We start from the raw sequence: 17934 nt of genomic DNA on the forward strand, positions 1-17934 counted from the left end.
AGGTGATGCCAAAGTGGGAATCTCACTCTGCTCCAGCTGGGTGCCCACAGGTCCACGGGTCCCTGGTGGTGCTGGATGGGTGCTCTGCACCTCTCAGGGCCATCTGGTTCCATTTCAGAGGAACTGGATTTCATTCCTATTTCAGATGAACAGAAGTGGGCCTTAATGATGCTGATTTGCACATTTGGGCACGGTTCATTAAGGGCTTGATGTGGGCAAGGCAAGAGACAGGATCTTTCCCCTACATCCTGTGTAGCCCCAGAATTTGTGCAAGTTAAAAGATTATTTACCAAGGCAATCTGGACACAACAGAGTCGTTGAAACAGAGGCTGGGCTTTAGAGTTCGGGCTGGAATGAGAACATAACAAGTTTTTTGCTGAGACTTTTGTTAGCTCTGATCTCAAAGGAAATAGTCTTCATTTTCCCTAGGAGATTTTTTAGTCCAAACTCCACACAATTTAATATCTGAATGCTCAAAAAATAGCTTTCCAAGCTCCAGCTATTTTTTTTCCCTCTTTCAGTTTTCTGTTGCAAAAGAAATCCCAAACATTCCTGCTCTGACTGCCCCACTCTGTTGCTTCCAGCCCTGTTTTTCAGCGTGCCCCTGGAACAGTGGGAGTCCTCAGAGCCTTTGGGAGAGGCTGATGCACCCTACAGCCCCACACTGCTGTGCTGAGGTCCAGCTTTCCCATTTAAATTCAACAAACTGGGGCAAAACCTGTGTGTAAGCACAATGCAGCAGCAGCACGTTGGATGTTGAGCGTGGTAGGTGGCCCGGGTAAAAATATCTCCCATATAAAAACATCAGCCTTATGAAAGTATCACCCATATAATCATACAAATAACAATAATGCCGATATAAAAATAATGCCCATATAAAAATCACACCCCTCTGGCCCTCAGGTGCTGGGCACATTTAGCACCATCAGCTCCCTTGGCCTCCCATCAGGATTTTAGGTGCTGTTGTTCCCCTGGCACTGGTTTGGTCCAGCTCATCCTCATCCCCTCCATGGGCACCAGCACCAAAACCACTTGGCAGAGGGCTTGGACCCCACGGATCTCATGGATGATCCACTGCATGTCAGGACAATACAATCCTTTTTATTTATCCTCTTTTTTCCCCCCTTTCCTTCTCCTTCTCTCTTCCCACTGCAGCCCTAACCGAGGCTGCGAGAAAAGCACGGATCCGTTTGGAACAGAAAGTTCCTGTAAATAACAGCTACACCTCAGGGTGTTTCCTCTCCTGGTAGCTGTGAAGAAAAGGCAGCTATGTCTCGGGTTTTCCTTGGAACATATTCCCGCTGGCCAGGGCTGAGGAGCCGGGTACGAGCATTTATTGTGGTTTGGTTTGGGCTTTTCCTAATTTTTTTTCTTTTTCTTTTTTTTTTCTTTTTCTTTTTTTTTTTTTTTTTTCTCTTTCCACTCAAACGCCGCTGTGGGCTACGCTCACGGAGATGCTGCAGAGGGGAGACAGAGCTTTGGGAATGGCTCATGAATAATTCTGGCGCTGAGTGCCCCGGCTCCTCGGGAGCCCCGGCCCGCAGCGCCTTGGCATCGGATCCTATTGTGGGCTGGGATCTTTTTCGTTTTGCCTTTCAGCTGTCATTTGGGCTCTGGAGGCGAGCGCTGAGTGCTGAGGAGTCTGGGCTCGCTCCGCCCGGGAGTTTGGGTCCTGCTGGATTTGTGTGGAACTTTTGCTGCTCGGGACGGCGCTTACAGGCGGAGAGCAGGGAGGGGATGCAGGGATCACCCCGCCAGGGCTGCCCCCGGGCACGGGGAGTGCTCCAGACCCCTCTGGAGAGGTTTAAATGGGTTTTCAAGGAGCTCAGGTCATCCCATCCCATCCCATCCCACCCCATCCCATCCCACCCCACCCCATCCCACCCCACCCCATCCCATCCCATCCCATCCCACCCCATCCCATCCCATCCCACCCCATCCCATCCCACCCCACCCCATCCCACCCCACCCCATCCCATCCCATCCCATCCCACCCCACCCCATCCCATCCCACCCCATCCCACCCCATCCCACCCCATCCCACCCCATCCCATCCCATCCCATCCCACCCCATCCCATCCCATCCCATCCCATCCCATCCCATCCCATCCCATCCCATCCCACCCCATCCCATCCCATCCCATCCCACCCCATCCCATCCCACCCCATCCCCATCCCATCCCATCCCACCCCATCCCATCCCACCCCACCCCACCCCATCCCATCCCATCCCACCCCATCCCATCCCACCCCATCCCACCCCATCCCATCCCACCCCATCCCATCCCACCCCATCCCATCCCATCCCACCCCATCCCATCCCACCCCATCCCATCCCACCCCACCCCATCCCACCCCATCCCACCCCACCCCACCCCATCCCATCCCATCCCATCCCATCCCATCCCATCCCATCCCATCCCATCCCACCCCATCCCATCCCATCCCATCCCATCCCACCCCATCCCATCCCACCCCATCCCACCCCACCCCACCCCATCTCATCCCATCCCATCCCATCCCATCCCATCCCATCCCACCCCATCCCACCCCATCCCACCCCATCCCATCCCATCCCATCCCATCCCACCCCATCCCATCCCATCCCATCCCATCCCACCCCATCCCACCCCATCCCACCCCATCCCATCCCATCCCATCCCATCCCATCCCATCCCATCCCATCCCATCCCATCCCATCCCACCCCATCCCACCCCATCCCACCCCACCCCATCCCATCCCATCCCATCCCATCCCATCCCATCCCATCCCATCCCATCCCATCCCACCCCATCCCACCCCATCCCACCCCATCCCATCCCATCCCATCCCATCCCACCCCATCCCATCCCACCCCATCCCATCCCATCCCACCCCATCCCACCCCATCCCATCCCATCCCCATCCCATCCCATCCCATCCCACCCCATCCCACCCCACCCCATCCCCATCCCATCCCATCCCCATCCCATCCCATCCCATCCCACCCCATCCCACCCCATCCCACCCCATCCCATCCCATCCCATCCCATCCCACCCCATCCCATCCCATCCCATCCCATCCCACCCCACCCCACCCCATCCCCATCCCATCCCATCCCCATCCCATCCCATCCCATCCCACCCCATCCCACCCCATCCCATCCCACCCCATCCCATCCCATCCCATCCCATCCCCACCCCACCCCACCCCATCCCCATCCCATCCCATCCCCATCCCATCCCACCCCATCCCACCCCATCCCATCCCATCCCATCCCATCCCCACCCCACCCCACCCCATCCCCATCCCATCCCATCCCATCCCATCCCATCCCATCCCACCCCATCCCACCCCATCCCATCCCACCCCATCCCACCCCATCCCACCCCACCCCATCCCACCCCATCCCACCCCATCCCATCCCATCCCACCCCATCCCATCCCATCCCATCCCATCCCATCCCATCCCATCCCATCCCATCCCATCCCATCCCATCCCATCCCTGCCTGCCCTCCCCCTGGACACCCTTGGGGTGCCAAAGTGTGGCCAAGAGCAGCTCCCAGACACCGGCTCTGGCACCGGGGTGTGCTATGAATGGGCGGAAAATCAGAGCCTGGAGAAAGAGCAGCGCGAGGAACTTTTCTCTGCACCGGGGCAGAGCAAGAGCCCCGTGAGGAGCCTCCCCCTGCCCCGGGCACGGCCCCCGGCGAGAAGTGACAGGCGGGAGGCAGCGCGGCCACTTGTAACCATTTGTTTATTGTTCCACATGGCATTGACAGGATTACACGGAGGCCCGAGGCCACGGCCACGGCCATCGGAGCAGAAATGACCCCATCCCAGAAAAGCAGAGCTGTCCCCCGAGCCGTGGCTCTGTCCCCACGCCATCCCCGCGGAGCCCGGCCGTTCTCAGGGAAGCCAGAGCAGGGAGACTCCTCCAGCCGCAGCTTTCCCTAGGACTTCTCCAGGAGCAGCCCCTCCTCTTCCTCTCCCCCTCCCCACCTCCCCCCCTCCCCAGTGACAAGTGCTACAGGTTAAAAATTGGGCTACATATTAAATATAGGGCATTACCTTCAAGTAGGGCTGGGGTATTACACAAATAACCACATTTTTTGGTATCACTAGCATTTTTTTTTTAATGTCCATCGTGAGACACCATTAAAAAACCCAGTAACTTTAGCCTTCTTTATCTACAAAGATCTCTGATCTCATCTCCTTAGTCTGGTGTTATTTTACCCTGCACATACAAGTATTAGAAGCATTATTAAGAATCGTATCCTTCAACACATTTAAGAATTATATTATTATAACAAGTAAGATCAAAAATTAGATTTTATAGTTAAATATTCTGTGAGCCAGACAAAGGGGCTTTACTGTACAAGCGATTGTGCATTTAGAAAAAAAAAAAAAGCAAATTATAGTGCAAAGCAAAAAACATTGGCCTGTCTCGTGACCATTTGCATACAACAGAGGTGCATCTATTTACACCTTCACATGACAATATGTCATAAAAACAACATCGTTGCCATTCTTTTTATTATTTTCTCTTTTAAAACTCACTACAAACAGTCTTAAATTAACCTACAACTACGAATGCCTTGTTTCCTTTGTGCTTTCAACCAGTGGGACGGGATGACAAATGTAAAAAGGCATCAAAACCCAGGCTGCCCTGTGCAGCTCCAGAGCCAGCGAGTGCCGGCGCTAAGGCAAGTGGAGGTTGCAGTTTTGCTGGGGTAAGGCTTTTTAAAAAAATTATTATTATCATTATTATTATTACTGAAAAGAGTTGTTCTTTGTTGCTTATGGAACTCTGAGTGGTCATGGCAGCTCTCCAGGGCAGCCAGGACGTGCTGCTCCAGCCTCGCCGTGGTAGTGCAATTACAGCGCTCGGTGCTGAGGGTGACCGGCTGCCAGCTGGGAGCTGGGGACAGGTGACAAGGCTGGGACGGTGTCACTGAGGCACAGGGGCTGGGAGGGCAGCTCTGGGGGTTCAATTTTCTTAGATTTATGGGAAATTTTTTTAAAAAGGCGTGCTTACTGGTGGCACTGGGACTGTCCTCTTGCTGCGGGAAGGGTTCTGCAGGGCAGTGGGTACTGCAGTTATGGATCCCCAAGAACCTGTCTGTGCACCCTCAGCCCTGCCAGCACGAGGAATCCTGAATCCAGCCCCAATTCCCATGCCAGCAGAAGGCACAGCTGGCCTGCTGGAGGTGACAAACCCTGTGCTGTGCATCAGAGCCAAGCCCCTGACCCGGCCTTGGAGAAGCCCACACCACCCCTCCAGCTGCCTCCCATCACGGCCCTGTTTGGTTGCAATCTCTTTGGTATCAGCTGTGAGGGTGGGTGGTGCTTGGCAGACCTGGTTCCTGCAAATGCCACCTGATGCCACCGCCACCAAAGGCACCTTGAGTGCCCCCTCTTCAGCTTATTCCTCTACAGCGAGATCCCCGTGCTCGGGGTCACCTGGGGGAGGGACAGGAGGGTGAGGGGATGGAAAAGGCTGCACAGCATCAATTCACAACATTCCCACCACCAGGAGTAGAAGTTGCTCCTTTCTCCAGATCTCAGGGCTTTCAGGATGAACTGACACGTGTGAGTCAGAAGTTGTGTTAATCCTCTGTGGGTGAACATGGGAAAGGACCGTAACAGAATTGTGATGCTTTGCCACTAGCTGCGAGTGTTGCCACTCAGAGGGGATGAAAGGAACACCTGGAGAACGGTGGCAAGGCCTTGCCAAAGGCTCCTGAGCCCCTTGGAAGTGCATCTCAAACATCTTGGATTGTCCTGAAAGCCGCCTTCACTTCAGCCACCATCACTGAGGTTTGCTAAGGGGAGCAAAGAGCTGAATGGTGAGGTCAGGACAAGAGAGCAAACACACAAAACAAAACATCTCCGTAAAAAGTACATCTCATGTGTAAACATAGAGGGGAGGGGTCGGCCAGGCCCGGGGTCAGCCACGTTACTGATTGACAAACGACGACAATGACACGAAAATGAACAATACAACCTCTGTCGTCAACAAATAATAACAATAATCACATCACAGCTCCTGTTCACATGGCTGACTGAGCCCCAGTGCCCCTGGCTGTGCTGCAAACCCCACTGCTCTTTGGTGCTCAGGGACCCTTCACCAGCAGGGAGGGAAGGACAGGAGACAATGGGGGTTTTTTTTCTATTTTTTCTCCTTTTTTTTTTCAGTTCGGTCCTCCTGCACTGGCAGAGAGATGGCTCGGACGACTCCCTGGTGTTTTCTCTTCTCTGAACCATTTTGCAGAGGAAGGGTGAGCTTCTTCTCACTTTTGAATGCTTTATGTGGGGAAGAGGTGTGAGTGAGATGAACGAGAAGTGTTCTGCAAGTACCGAACATCTGATTCCACATGTCCTCGGGGTTTTTTTCCCTATGTACAGTCCACATACCTAAAACATACGGAAGGAACCACATCAAGCGACACATTCAAGCCTCGTGGGTGTTCACCTTGAAATGTAACGAAGGTCTTGGTCCATCTTCGCCTGATGTTTGCATGCAGAGGATCCTGGTTTGCTTTGGGTTTGGGAGACTTTGGTTTACCTTTTCCCTCGGCATCGCTTCGGTCGCTCCCAAAAGGAGCCACGATGGCTGATTAAGTTAAAGACATCGGTGCCCTGCTGAGTTCGTCCTTAGTAGGGTCTCCAGACGGACTCATCCATCCTCCCCGTGGTGCTCATGGTGGTGGGGGAGTTGCTGTGGCTGCCGTCCGCGTCCACGCCGTCGTTCTGCGCGCCCAGGCTGGGGTTCATCAGGTTGTTCCCTGCCGAGGCGCTTGTGCAGGACGAGAGCATGCGGGTGGGCGAGCGCTCGCCTCCCGCCACCATGGAGAACTGGTAGGAGCCCGAGGACGTCCCGTAGTACAAGTGGTAGGGAGAGGGGTTGGCCTGGAAGGGCCCGCTCTGGTTCTGCGTGGAGCCGGGGTACGGGGGCGGCAGGTAGGTGTGGTGGAAGCGGGTGGTGGTGGGCATGCTGGTCATGCTGATGCCCCCGATGCCCGTGGCAGAGGGCGTGGCCGTGTAGGGGAAGGCGGCGGACATGGCGCCGGGGTAATGCATCCGCGGGTCGGAGAAGCGCGTCTCCGTCAGCGCCGGCAGCGTCGGGAAGGAGCGCTCGAACTGCCGCGGGTCCGAGAAGGGGCTCAGCTCCGACGTGCCTGGCGGGGTGCAGGAGGAGAGGGGGTGGTTAGATCATTCCCAAGGAATTAGAAGGAAAAGCACCTCTTGGATCTGCCAGGGAAGAGAGCTGGGGGGACTTAAATAAAAACCCTAAACCCATTTGTTTAAGTTGCTCCCATTTCCTGTCCTAAAATTTGTTGTTTCCTATCCAAGAAGGGACACGGCTAAGCTGACTTCTCTTAGGGGTCTATTCATCTCCGGCAGATTAAAGCAGCACACCCCATAAACACAGAAAAAAGATGTTTAGCCATGACATCAGCTGTGTAGTAAATAAATGGAGGCAGGCCCCAGACGGCCGGGCCCTGGGATCATCCATCCCTGCTGTATACACACACACACACACGGAGACAGGCAGGAAAAGCTGGAGCCCAGACCAGCCTGCTAAGCCTTCTTGTGGGTGGCCTGTTCGTGCTGATACCATCAGGGGATGGAGCTGATAAACACACAGCTGAAAACTCCCAAGCCAGGAGCCACAATATCCCTCTGCTTGAGTTCTCTGTGTATTTTTCTCCTTCCAAGAGGATAAAGAGAGTGAGAAATTCAGGCTCTCTGCTGGGGGAAGGGAGACTCGGAGCAGCGTGGTGGGGATGTTCCCCAGCTCTGTTGGATAATGGAGCCCCTCATGCCTTTTCCTGGAGGGTCTAACCCCAAAGGGGGTCACAGCCAGCTTGGAACTGGAGAGGAACCTTGGCTTTGGATCCCATCCTCCTGCGGGAAGCTAAGGTTAGAGGTGGGAATCCACAGCAGAGGCTCCTTTGAGGAGCTGGAGGCATTCCTGTGGCTCTCTCCGCTGTCCCAAGGCTGGTGCCATCCCCAACAGAGCCCAGGAACCTCTGGCCTCGGTGAATCAAGGCAGGGAGAAATGAGTTTTGTGCTCCAAGCAGAGAAGCGAAACCTCTGTCCTTGAGACCTCCTTTATTTTCCTCTTGTTAAAAGCAGGGCCTTTCTCCTTTGCTAGTGGGATGCCATCCAGCCTCAAAAGTGACTTTTTTTGGTCACATCAGCTGGATTTTGTATCCCTCAGAGCAAGAGAATGCGAGGTGAGTATGCTAAACACGCTCGTTGGTTTTGGAGATGCGTATCCATACAAACACACACACACAGGATTGTGTGGCTGCTCTGCATGCACAGGGACGTGTGTTTTAGATTTTTTTATTACAATGAAGCATTTTTAACTTCTCAGGGCTGGCGTTCCAGGCCCTGAAGCATTTCCCCAGGAGAAAACACTTGATTTAATCCCTTCCAGCTACCCAGTGACACGGGCACGCTCTGGAGGAGCAGGTATGGAGGGGATTTGATGTGAACCTCCCTTCTGATCCCAGGTGAGTCCTTCAGCCGTGGAAGGAGAAGGGGAGGCGAGCATCCTCCCTCCCCTGCAGCCCTTTTGCGGGCGCCCGGCAGCGCCTGCCTTCCCACGCAGGCTCCACAGAGGGGAAAGGCGGGGGAGCACCTGGTTTGTGAACGTGGCTGTGGCTTTGGGGCGAGATAAGAGAGGAGCAGCTCAAAGCTGTCCCGAACCGCACTGCTCTGCACACACCCGGCGCTGGAAAGCGCCCGTGGAAGCGTGCTGGGCCGTGCTGGAAAACCACGGCGCTGGGAAAAGTGCTCCCAACCTGATTTCACAGCCCAGCAGGACGCTGGGACCTATCCCAGAGCCGTGCTACAGCCACAGCTGCTGCCAGGCACTGGGAGCTGAGGTTTGGAGACCAGCTCTGCAAGAAAGAAGCAGCCTGACCACAGCCCCGTGGCTTTAGCAATCCAGCAGCATCACAGCTTGAGATAGGAGCATGGCACAGAAACCCTGCCTGCACCTGGGCTGGAAAGAAAAAGTGCTGTTTTCTGAATGCCTCCCCTAAAACTCAGCAGACCTACACTGAGAAAAAGCAGCCTCCAAATCCCCCTCAGCCCCCAAAACAGCCAGATTGCTGCTCGCTGCCTTCCCAGATGAAAATCTCCAGTGCTCAGACCACGCCCCTTCATTACTTTTCACAGCTCCATAAATAATATTCCATAAAATGCAAATCGAAATCAAACCTGAGCGCTCAGGGCACATTTCCCTTTTCCTCTACAACGCACTCAAAGAGGGTTTTTTTAGAGGCTACATTTTATTGGCCTGAACTTGCACTGCTTGGCAGTGGGTCCCTGCTACTAATTTAGACAGGAGTGTGTAAGAGTGTTAATTACGGGCTCTGTGTGTGCGATGGGCACGGCACAGCGAGGCCGTGGGGTCTGGAGATACTCAGGTACTGCCTGCCAAACACGGGTGGGCAGAGAGGGAGCTCTGCCAGGCTCTGGACCCCTGGAGAGAGCACTCTGCAGAGCTGGGAGCTGCGAATTTGGATCCCTCAAAAAAGCGAATCCCTCAGTGCGAACCCCTCAAAGGGAACCCACGCCCAGCAGAGCCATGAGGTGTCCGAGTGGCCGTGACCAGCTCGCTTCCATCCCCGCCGGCCTTGGGCTCTAAGTCTGACGCAGAATAAAGCTCCCTGACCAGTATGAAGTTAAAAATAAACCCCCAAACCACCCCAAAAACAAAACCCCGGTGCCCCGGCCCGCGCAGGCCCCGCCTGAGGCGGCCGCGGCCCCGCCGCCAGCAGGGGGCGCCCGCCGGGCCCCGGTGAGGCGGGAAGGAGGCGGGAGGGAGGCGGGAGGGAGGCGGCCGCCAGAGGGGGCCGGGGCCTCGCCTTCGCCTCAGCTCCGGCACCTCGGGGCTGCCCTCTGTCCAGTGTCCTTCACCTCGGGGCTGCCCTTCTGTCCAGTGTCCTTCACCTCGGGGCTGCCCCTCCATCCTGTGTCCTTCACCTCCAGGCTGCCCCTCCATCATGTCTCCTTCATCTCACAACCGTCTCTCCAGCTCAGCACCCTCACCTCAGCATCCCCTCCATCCTGGCTCTGTCACCTCAGGGTTTTCCCTCCATCCCATCTTCTTCATCTCAGGGTTTCCCCTCCATCTTGGTCCTTGCCTCAGGGCTGCCCGCCCATCCCATCTCCTTCACCTCATGGCTGTCCCTCCACGTCAACACTGTCACCTCACAACCGGCCCTTCCGTCTTGGTCCTCGCCTCAAGGTTTCCTCTCCATTCCATCTCCTTCACTTCAGGGCTGCCCCTCCATCCTGGCTGCCTCAGATCAGACCCACACAGCCCCAGCCCCTGCCCTGCATCTGAGGAAATCTCCATTGAAAAAACCCCAGCGAGATCCAAATAAAACACGGCCATTAATGCCCTCCATAACCACCTAACTCAGCAGCAAGAACTCTTTGTCACAGTCAGGATCAAACAGCAACCTGGAGCAAGCAGCTGCTGAGAAAAGCCAGGGGAAAAGGAGTGGGTGAAGCTGCACCCTCAGACCCCGTGTTCCCTTTGGAATCACAGCTGAAAATGGGCTTTAAAAACCCCATCTCGCTGTCCCCTTCCCCAGCACATCTCAACACATCTGCTCCGTAGTGCTGCCTCTGAGGATTTACTACGGTTTTCCCTCACTTACTCGTCCAGCCCCCATTTGCTTTTTTGGACCCTGGCAATACGAGCTTGAGTATTTCAGTTGTCCAGTTGCCAATCAAAATATTTGAAGGAAATGTTTATTTTCTTCTCGAAATCACACCAGCTGCTGCACTAACTGAATAAGCCCATTTAGCTGTAAGAATTTAACCATTGTAAGAGTGAATTGAGTCCCCCAACTACTCCAAAATCTGACCCAATCTATCAGCGGAAATGTCAATGTTTTGGATGGGAGTTTGGGGAAGTGTGGAATGTGTATTAAATAAAAGCCATGTAAAGGTCAAAGCCCTGATTAGTAATGCCACTGTCTCCTCCTTAGGGCTGAGCTGCCCCGGGGACCGCGGAGGCCGGGACACACCCCGTGATTTAATTGTGCAGCTGCAATTTGCACCTTTTGAGGACCCCCAAGTCCCCCTGCACGTGGGGCCGGATAGAAACAGGCTTTGAAAGCTGCTCAGCCCCTTTCCAGCAGCTCTCTCTCTCTGCCTCGGAGACAATACAGGTCTTTCCTTGGGTGGGTGGTGAGGAGATAAATGCAAAAAGATGCCCTGATGGGAGCCAAACCTCAGCTGGGTCATGGTGGCAAGGGCTGGCCATGAGGTGGGAAGGGCTGGTTCGTGAGGCTGCTAACCACAGAGGTTTCTCTGGGTGTGTTCAGCCGTCTCCCTTAAGACCATGCTGGGTTTGAGAGCTGCCTTGGATGGAGTGGAACTGGTCCCTGCACCCTGGCTGGGTCAGGGCTAGTGGATGTGCTCTGAGGTCGCTGGAAGCCTCGAGGAGATGAGGCAATGGACCCTGCAGATGGTTTTAGGGATTACTGTGCATCCATCCCAGCGGAGCAGTGGGTGCTTCCACTGGAACACGTCTGCTCTGCCTGGAGGGAGGAAAGGGCAGCAAAAGCAATGTCAGGACATCTTCAGTGCTGCAGGGACACCTAAACAAGCAGCTCACCCTGGGCACGTGGCAGAGCACAGCACCGGGGCCTGATGTACAGCAGGATCATCATTATCAGATCGTCTGGCTGGGGCCAGGCAGCAACGATGGACGTGTGGAACCTGAGCAGCTCCTCAGCACCGCAGATGCCACCCTCTGGTCCCCACCTTAGAGATGTGGAGAGCACACAGCGGCTGATGAACGCAGTCAGCAATAAACATGAGCTTGGGTGGGTGTTACACAACAAATACTCCCAGTGTGTGAGACGCACAGACGATAAAGGGAATTTAAAGGGAACTTGATAATGTGGCACTCTCCAAGTGGGTAGAATATAAAATATCTTCAGTCTGGCCATATATCACTGTTCTAATTCTATGCATATGTGTGCCTTGCAAAATTGTCATGAAAAATCTACCCCGGGGGAAAAAGCTCTCCTTTCCTGTCTTAATCCACAATGATTGACGACAATGTAAACACTAATGATACTTTATGCTTCTGTATATAACACACCAGCATGTGTGTGATGAGTGGGGACAGACATTCCTGCTCTGGATATATGTTTGGCTGGTTTTTCTCTACTCACTTCTGTCATGTTGGACATCCAAAACCATCTTTGAGCATTTTTCTGACCTTTGTCCCTCTCTGCTTCCTTCCCTTGATCACAGCAACTCCATGTGGGAGCATGGAGAGGCAGGTGGCCAGAGAGGGAGAGAATCTCCATGGGAAGGTGCACGAGATGCATCTGATCTGTGAAGCCCCAGCTCATCTCTAGAGAAGGCGCCGCTCTCCTCCCCACCCACGCATGCAGGCACGCTCTCACGCCTCTGTCACGTATGTTAACAAGTTCATTTGTTTCCAAGTCAGAGCCAACTAAAAAAGAAAACGGCCCCTTCCTCCCAGCCCACGTAAAATAGAGCAAAATATATTTTGGGGGAGGAGGGGAGGTGTTGAAAAAAAAAGGAGGGTGTGAACAGCATCCGTTGTTACACGCCCATGGAGCGCTGCTCTGTATCTGATAGAACCAGCTCACTAACTGGGTGCACGGACTTCCTCTGCAGAGTCTGAAAAAAACCCAAACCCCAAACCAAAACACAACAACACACAGGTCCTTATCACAGCATCGCCAGGCACCACCTCAACACTGCCAAGCACGTTTGCTGCTCAGTTTTGTGATTCTCCCCGAACACCGTGTGCTGTCGTGCACACGCACACACGGCCCCAAACCCACCCCGCTGAACAGCACAAACCCAGCTCCTGGGTCCTCTCCCAGCACTTTCAATCCCACCCCAAATATGCTGGGCAGCAGCAGAGCAGGGAAATTCCCAGGTGTTCCCAGCTCAGTGAATCATGCACTGCATCTCAACCTCCTTTGCCAGCCCTTCCAGGTCCATTGGGATGCTCCAATTCACTGGACCCATTCTTCTGGGGAGGACCCTGTTCCTAATTCCAGTGTGGATTTATCCAGAACCATTTCAGCCCCATGTCCTGTGCCTGCAGTGTTCTCCAGAGCTTACATTAGCTCCTCTGCCTCGCCGTGCTCACCCCCTCGACGTATTTACACAGAACAATCAGCTCCGCTCCCCGCCTGCCCTTTGCTAGACTAAACAAGCCCAGCTCTCCCCGCTTCCTCTCCCGGCACAGCCTCGCTCATCCCAGAGCTCTCTGCCCGCATCCCCCTGCCTGGCACATCCCGCAATCCCCGCCGCTGCATCCCGCCGAGCTAATGAATAACGGTGCTAATTGGAGCGGGTGGGTGGGCTGAGCAGGGATCGCAGGCACTCCCCTCCGCCCTGCCTGCGCTTTGCTCTTTACCTGTATTCAAAGGGTATTAAAACAAATTAACAAGCCCTGACTACATAAAAGGAAGCTGCTGGATTTACAACCCAGCCTGCAGCTAGACCACCTTGCCTGCCGAGCAGGTTTGGGCCAGGCCATGTCTGCCATGGGAATCCCACTGCGGAGGGGTGATGGCACGGGGGGCTGCAGCGGCCAAGAGCCCGGCAAGGCAGCGGCACCCCGGGCTGGGGGCTCCCCACCCCGCTCTGAGTCTGGCACTGCGGATCCCAGCACACCGGAAAATCCCACGTTAAAGGCGGGATGGCAGCCCTGAGGCAAATTCCGAGGGACTCCTTGCTGTTCTGTAGGGATGCAGCACCCTGAGCTGTGGCTTGGGGACGGCCACACGGGCAGGGCACAAACACAGCGGTCATGGGTGCCTGGACTCTGTCCTGGGGGAAGCTCCCATCCAGCACTGCTCTGTGGTTCATCTGTGACAGTTCCATGCCAAATTCACTGAAGGGACATCACAAATGTAACGGAGAGGAGCAGAAAAGCAGTTTAAAGATAGACACAGAAGCCTGAAAGCAGGCAGGAAACCCATCTCGAGCATGTTCCTTCCTTTGAGGCTGAAGCTGAATCCCACAATATGTTTTCTTCCCACTAATGCTTGCCTAGCTTCCTTTGGAAACAATTTAGTCTCTGCCCGTGGTAGAATGTTTTTATCCATTAAGAAACGGATATTTTAAAGAAACCATAAGTCAATCTGGACAGGGATTAGGAAGCAGCAATTCAGTGTATTTGCTGGGCCCATAATTCAGGACTTAACCTCAGAGCAGCCACGTTGCATTTCGGAAACAATAGGGGCACTTGCTGCCTATGCCAAGAGGCTTCTTAAAAGTAATGTAATACTTTAAAAATGTATATTTAAAAAGAGAAAGAGAGAGAAAGGCTTTACTTTAAATGGCGAAGCATTCTGCTGATGATAAAAATGTTGCGCTGGCCTGAAGTACTGGATTGGGAATGAAGCTGGTTAAAGCTGAGCAGTTTCCAGATCAGGAGATCTGAAGCTCCTTACCAGTGAACACAGAGTCTCCCAAAAACCATTCAGCAGGCACTGGGGCTAGGAGAGGCTTGCAAAAGGGTCCAGTATTTACTGTCCTCCCTGTGAAACCAAGGGAGTTTGGCTTCTCTGGAGCAAAAAGAAGAGTGTGCCAGGGGGATGTGAAGTGCATCAATCAAAACAGCTCGCTCTGGCACCGAGGAGATCCAATCTAAAATCCCTTTGCGATTGTCCTGGTGAGCGCAAGGCCCCTCAATGCTGCTGGACAATGCACACAATTGCTTTTGAGTGGTTGAAGATGTTTCCACCACAGAACTCGAGCGTGGGCGGTCCTGCTCTACTGCACTGGGAACAAAATGGTTCAGCCTGAGCCACTGCCAAAATGTGGGCAAGGGAGGACACGGAGAATTGGGGGCTGCTCCTGGGGAGGACGTGTGTCTGCCACCATCCCACCTCCCCTGAGCCAGGGGGCCCTGAGCCGCAGCTGAAGGCAGACAGAAGAAGCCCCTTTAACATCTTGCTTCACTTCTGAGAGCTACTTGATTTTTTTAAGCTAAAAGGCAAAACTCGACTGAAGCAGGCACGCAAGGCTCTGGCTTCGCATGCCCCGTAATAAGGAACCATTTCAAGCCATCCTAATGACATCTTGGTGTCTCGCTGCGGGGATGGCAGAGCTGGGATTGCAAAAGCTCAGATTTTCCAGACCTCTCTGGAGAAGCATTGGGCCAAATCCTGAACAGAGGCTCTGCTCAGTTGAAGCCAGGGAAGCAGAGCTGGATGAGGATGGGGGTCTGCCTGTCTGACCTGCCCAGCCACTGGGCCAGATTCTCATCACAGCTACAGGGGATGAACCCAGAGTTACCCTATTTACCCCCCTAAAGCAGTGCAAGTGGGAATGAGATGGTGTGTGCAGGCTTGCCGGTGTCCATCCCATTTGGGGGCAGGCATGGGAAGGGATCAGGTCTCTGCCCATCTGAGTGGGGCAAGGCAAAGCCAGAGCCACTGAAATACCCTGACAGTGGAGAGAGCAGGATCTGACCTGCTCTGCCTCAGAGCTGCGCTCTCTCCTCCCATATTTCCTGGCATGCCCTTCAGGAACCATCGGCTTTCTCTTACCGGGAGGGTTTTGGTTTGAGACCATTTAACCTCAGGATGATCGTTTTACATGGGGGCTATTTATAACCTCCAGGGGCTGCTTTACTGAAAGCCTCTGCGAGTGGCTGAGGGCCAGACCCTTCTCCCACTCACAGCGGCGTCCTTGCTGTGATCTCCACCGCGGCCACGGCTTTCGCTCCCAAGGAGGAGAGATTGGACTGGGCCAGAGCAAACACATCTCCCAAGAACCCCGGTTCTCCCAAATTAAAACACTGTCTCCTGCCTGCCTAAAAACCCAAACTCCACGGGCTGTGTTCAGGGATTTGGGGTGCCGGGATCCTGCCAAGGCTGTTTCTGAGCATCCCAGCTCCCAGCCTGGTTTTGCCAGGAGCGGATTAGGCAGCTTGTACAAACTGCTTGGTCAGCAGAACAGGGAGGCCGAGCACCCCCAGCACACGAGTGGAGGGAGCCGGGCACTGGTGGAGAGAAAACCTCCCTGGCCTCCTTTTAATCCCTGCACAGGGATGCTAAAAACATTAACCTTGGGAAGCACCCCCATCAAAGATAGCGGGGGCCGGATGAACCCCAGCCTGCCCCGTCGCCCCTCCCAGCTGGTATCTCGTTCTGCTTTCCACTAATCGGCCTCTCCTGTGTGTTACCCAAGAACGTGCCAAGTCGTGAGAATTACAGGCCTGTTAACTCCCCTGTTATTCTTGGCACGGGCCGGGCTCCACTTGCTCGGGTAAAAATTATGATCTTTGTGAATAAGCTGTGTGTGTGCGAGAGAAAGAGGGGTTTTAAAAATTATGATTATGATTGGTCATAGCCAGAGCTGTGTCAAAAGGACAGGGCTGAGATGAAAATTACTGAGCTGGTCCTGCTCCGAGTTACGCTGGTAGGAACCCACAGTCATTTTAAGACGGTTCCTCCAACTTGGGAACAAGGGAGCCAAGAGCAGAGCGTGCACAAACCGCCTTTTGCAGCATTCCTGGGACTTCGGATTCACTCCGCAGGAATGATTTCAGAGGCTAATTTTGTGTGTCTCCACTCCTGCTGTCACTTGACATTTGGGAATTTGGCAGGGGCGGTAGCTTGTGGCCAACTTCATTTTTTTTCTCGTTGAATTTGTGTCATCACCTGATTCTTTGCTCCAAACGACGCTCTTCGGGTTTCTGGCACTGCAGGGGGCTGTGCTAATTTAAAATACAAATCTATTTTTCTTCCCCCAAGAATCTCTTTCTTTATGATGTGGCCAACGGGACCAGCCTAGAAAACCCTTTCTCTCTCTCTTGCTTTTGTAAAAATACTCAAATGATAATCCTACACAAAATGCCCGTGTTCTTCTCCTAAACTGTGCTAATATCAACGAAAATTCCAAGCATGGAGATTTGCATTTCAATGAGAAATAAATTAAATTTTCACTGTAATTTTGGGTTGGGAGGAGCAGCGCGGCTTTTACAGTTCGGGGTAACATTTTCAAACATGTTTTTACACCCAAAACCCCCTCTTTGCCAATGCCTTTCAAACAAACACATCCCTTCTGAAAATGCAGCACGAAGGCTTTGGGAGCTTTTTCTAGGAAACCTTCCCAGAAGGGCCACTTCTCACCAAAATTCCAAATACAGACAGCTTAAATGCTATTCCTTGAAGACCTGTTAGTATCTCTGCTGATTTCTGAAGGAAAAGAACCAGTGAGACTAAAAGTGCATGGAAAAGGAGCACGGAAAAGGACAGGAGAAGAGTCTCTTAATTCATCCTGGTGGCATCTGCCTGTGCAGAGAGACGGGAGCAGCACAGCAGCTCGATATTTCCAAATGCCTTGCTTAGTTTGGAACTGAAATTCCAGGATTAGCAGCCTGATCTCTCTCAGGTAACTGCAGTGGCAATTCCTCCCCCTGTCCTGGCAGCAAGCTGCAGATTCCTGGGGAACGCCCAGGGACTCGGGCGCTCGTTGCCGCTGGCAGATCTGGGAAGAGCAAAGGCTCTGTGTGTGTGTGTGTGTGCCCGTGCAGGTGTGCATCCGTGTGGGGAATTATGCTGGAGCTGGGCGAGGGATCACCACACTTGGCACCCACACAATGATAAGAAACCGTTGAGATTAGCATGTAAAGCACGGAACAGCCTCTCTGGCTGATGCATAACCATAGCGCGGCTGCCTTCATGTCAGAGGAGCTGCTGGGTTCAAAGTGTGCTGCTCTCATCTCCCTCGCGCTCCTGCTGCTCAGTTGTTCCTCAAAACCTAGATCTAATGGTGCTGAGAGTGATTTAATGGGTGCAAAAAGGCTTCCAAGGTCAAGAAATCCACACAACCCCCTCCGTGGCGCCTTAACCAGGGGAGAGCCGGACTCCAGCTCTAAAATACCATCCACAGGGTTGTTCCCAC

The 17934-nt window shown here is 53.8% G+C and overlaps 1 protein-coding gene across 1 annotated transcript in view; it reads right to left on the minus strand.

Moving 5' to 3' along the window:
* Positions 1-3722: 3722 nt before the first annotated feature.
* RUNX3 (RUNX family transcription factor 3) overlaps positions 3723-17934 on the minus strand; it is a 35606-nt gene continuing 21394 nt past the window's right edge. Inside the window, exon 5 of the mRNA XM_048327290.1 lies at positions 3723-7163. Within this exon, the coding sequence (XP_048183247.1) occupies positions 6640-7163 (524 nt within the window). The 3' untranslated portion in view covers positions 3723-6639. The remainder of the gene's footprint in view (positions 7164-17934) is intronic.

The sequence above is a fragment of the Corvus hawaiiensis genome, chromosome 23 (assembly GCF_020740725.1).
Source record: "Corvus hawaiiensis isolate bCorHaw1 chromosome 23, bCorHaw1.pri.cur, whole genome shotgun sequence".
NCBI lineage: Eukaryota > Metazoa > Chordata > Aves > Passeriformes > Corvidae > Corvus > Corvus hawaiiensis.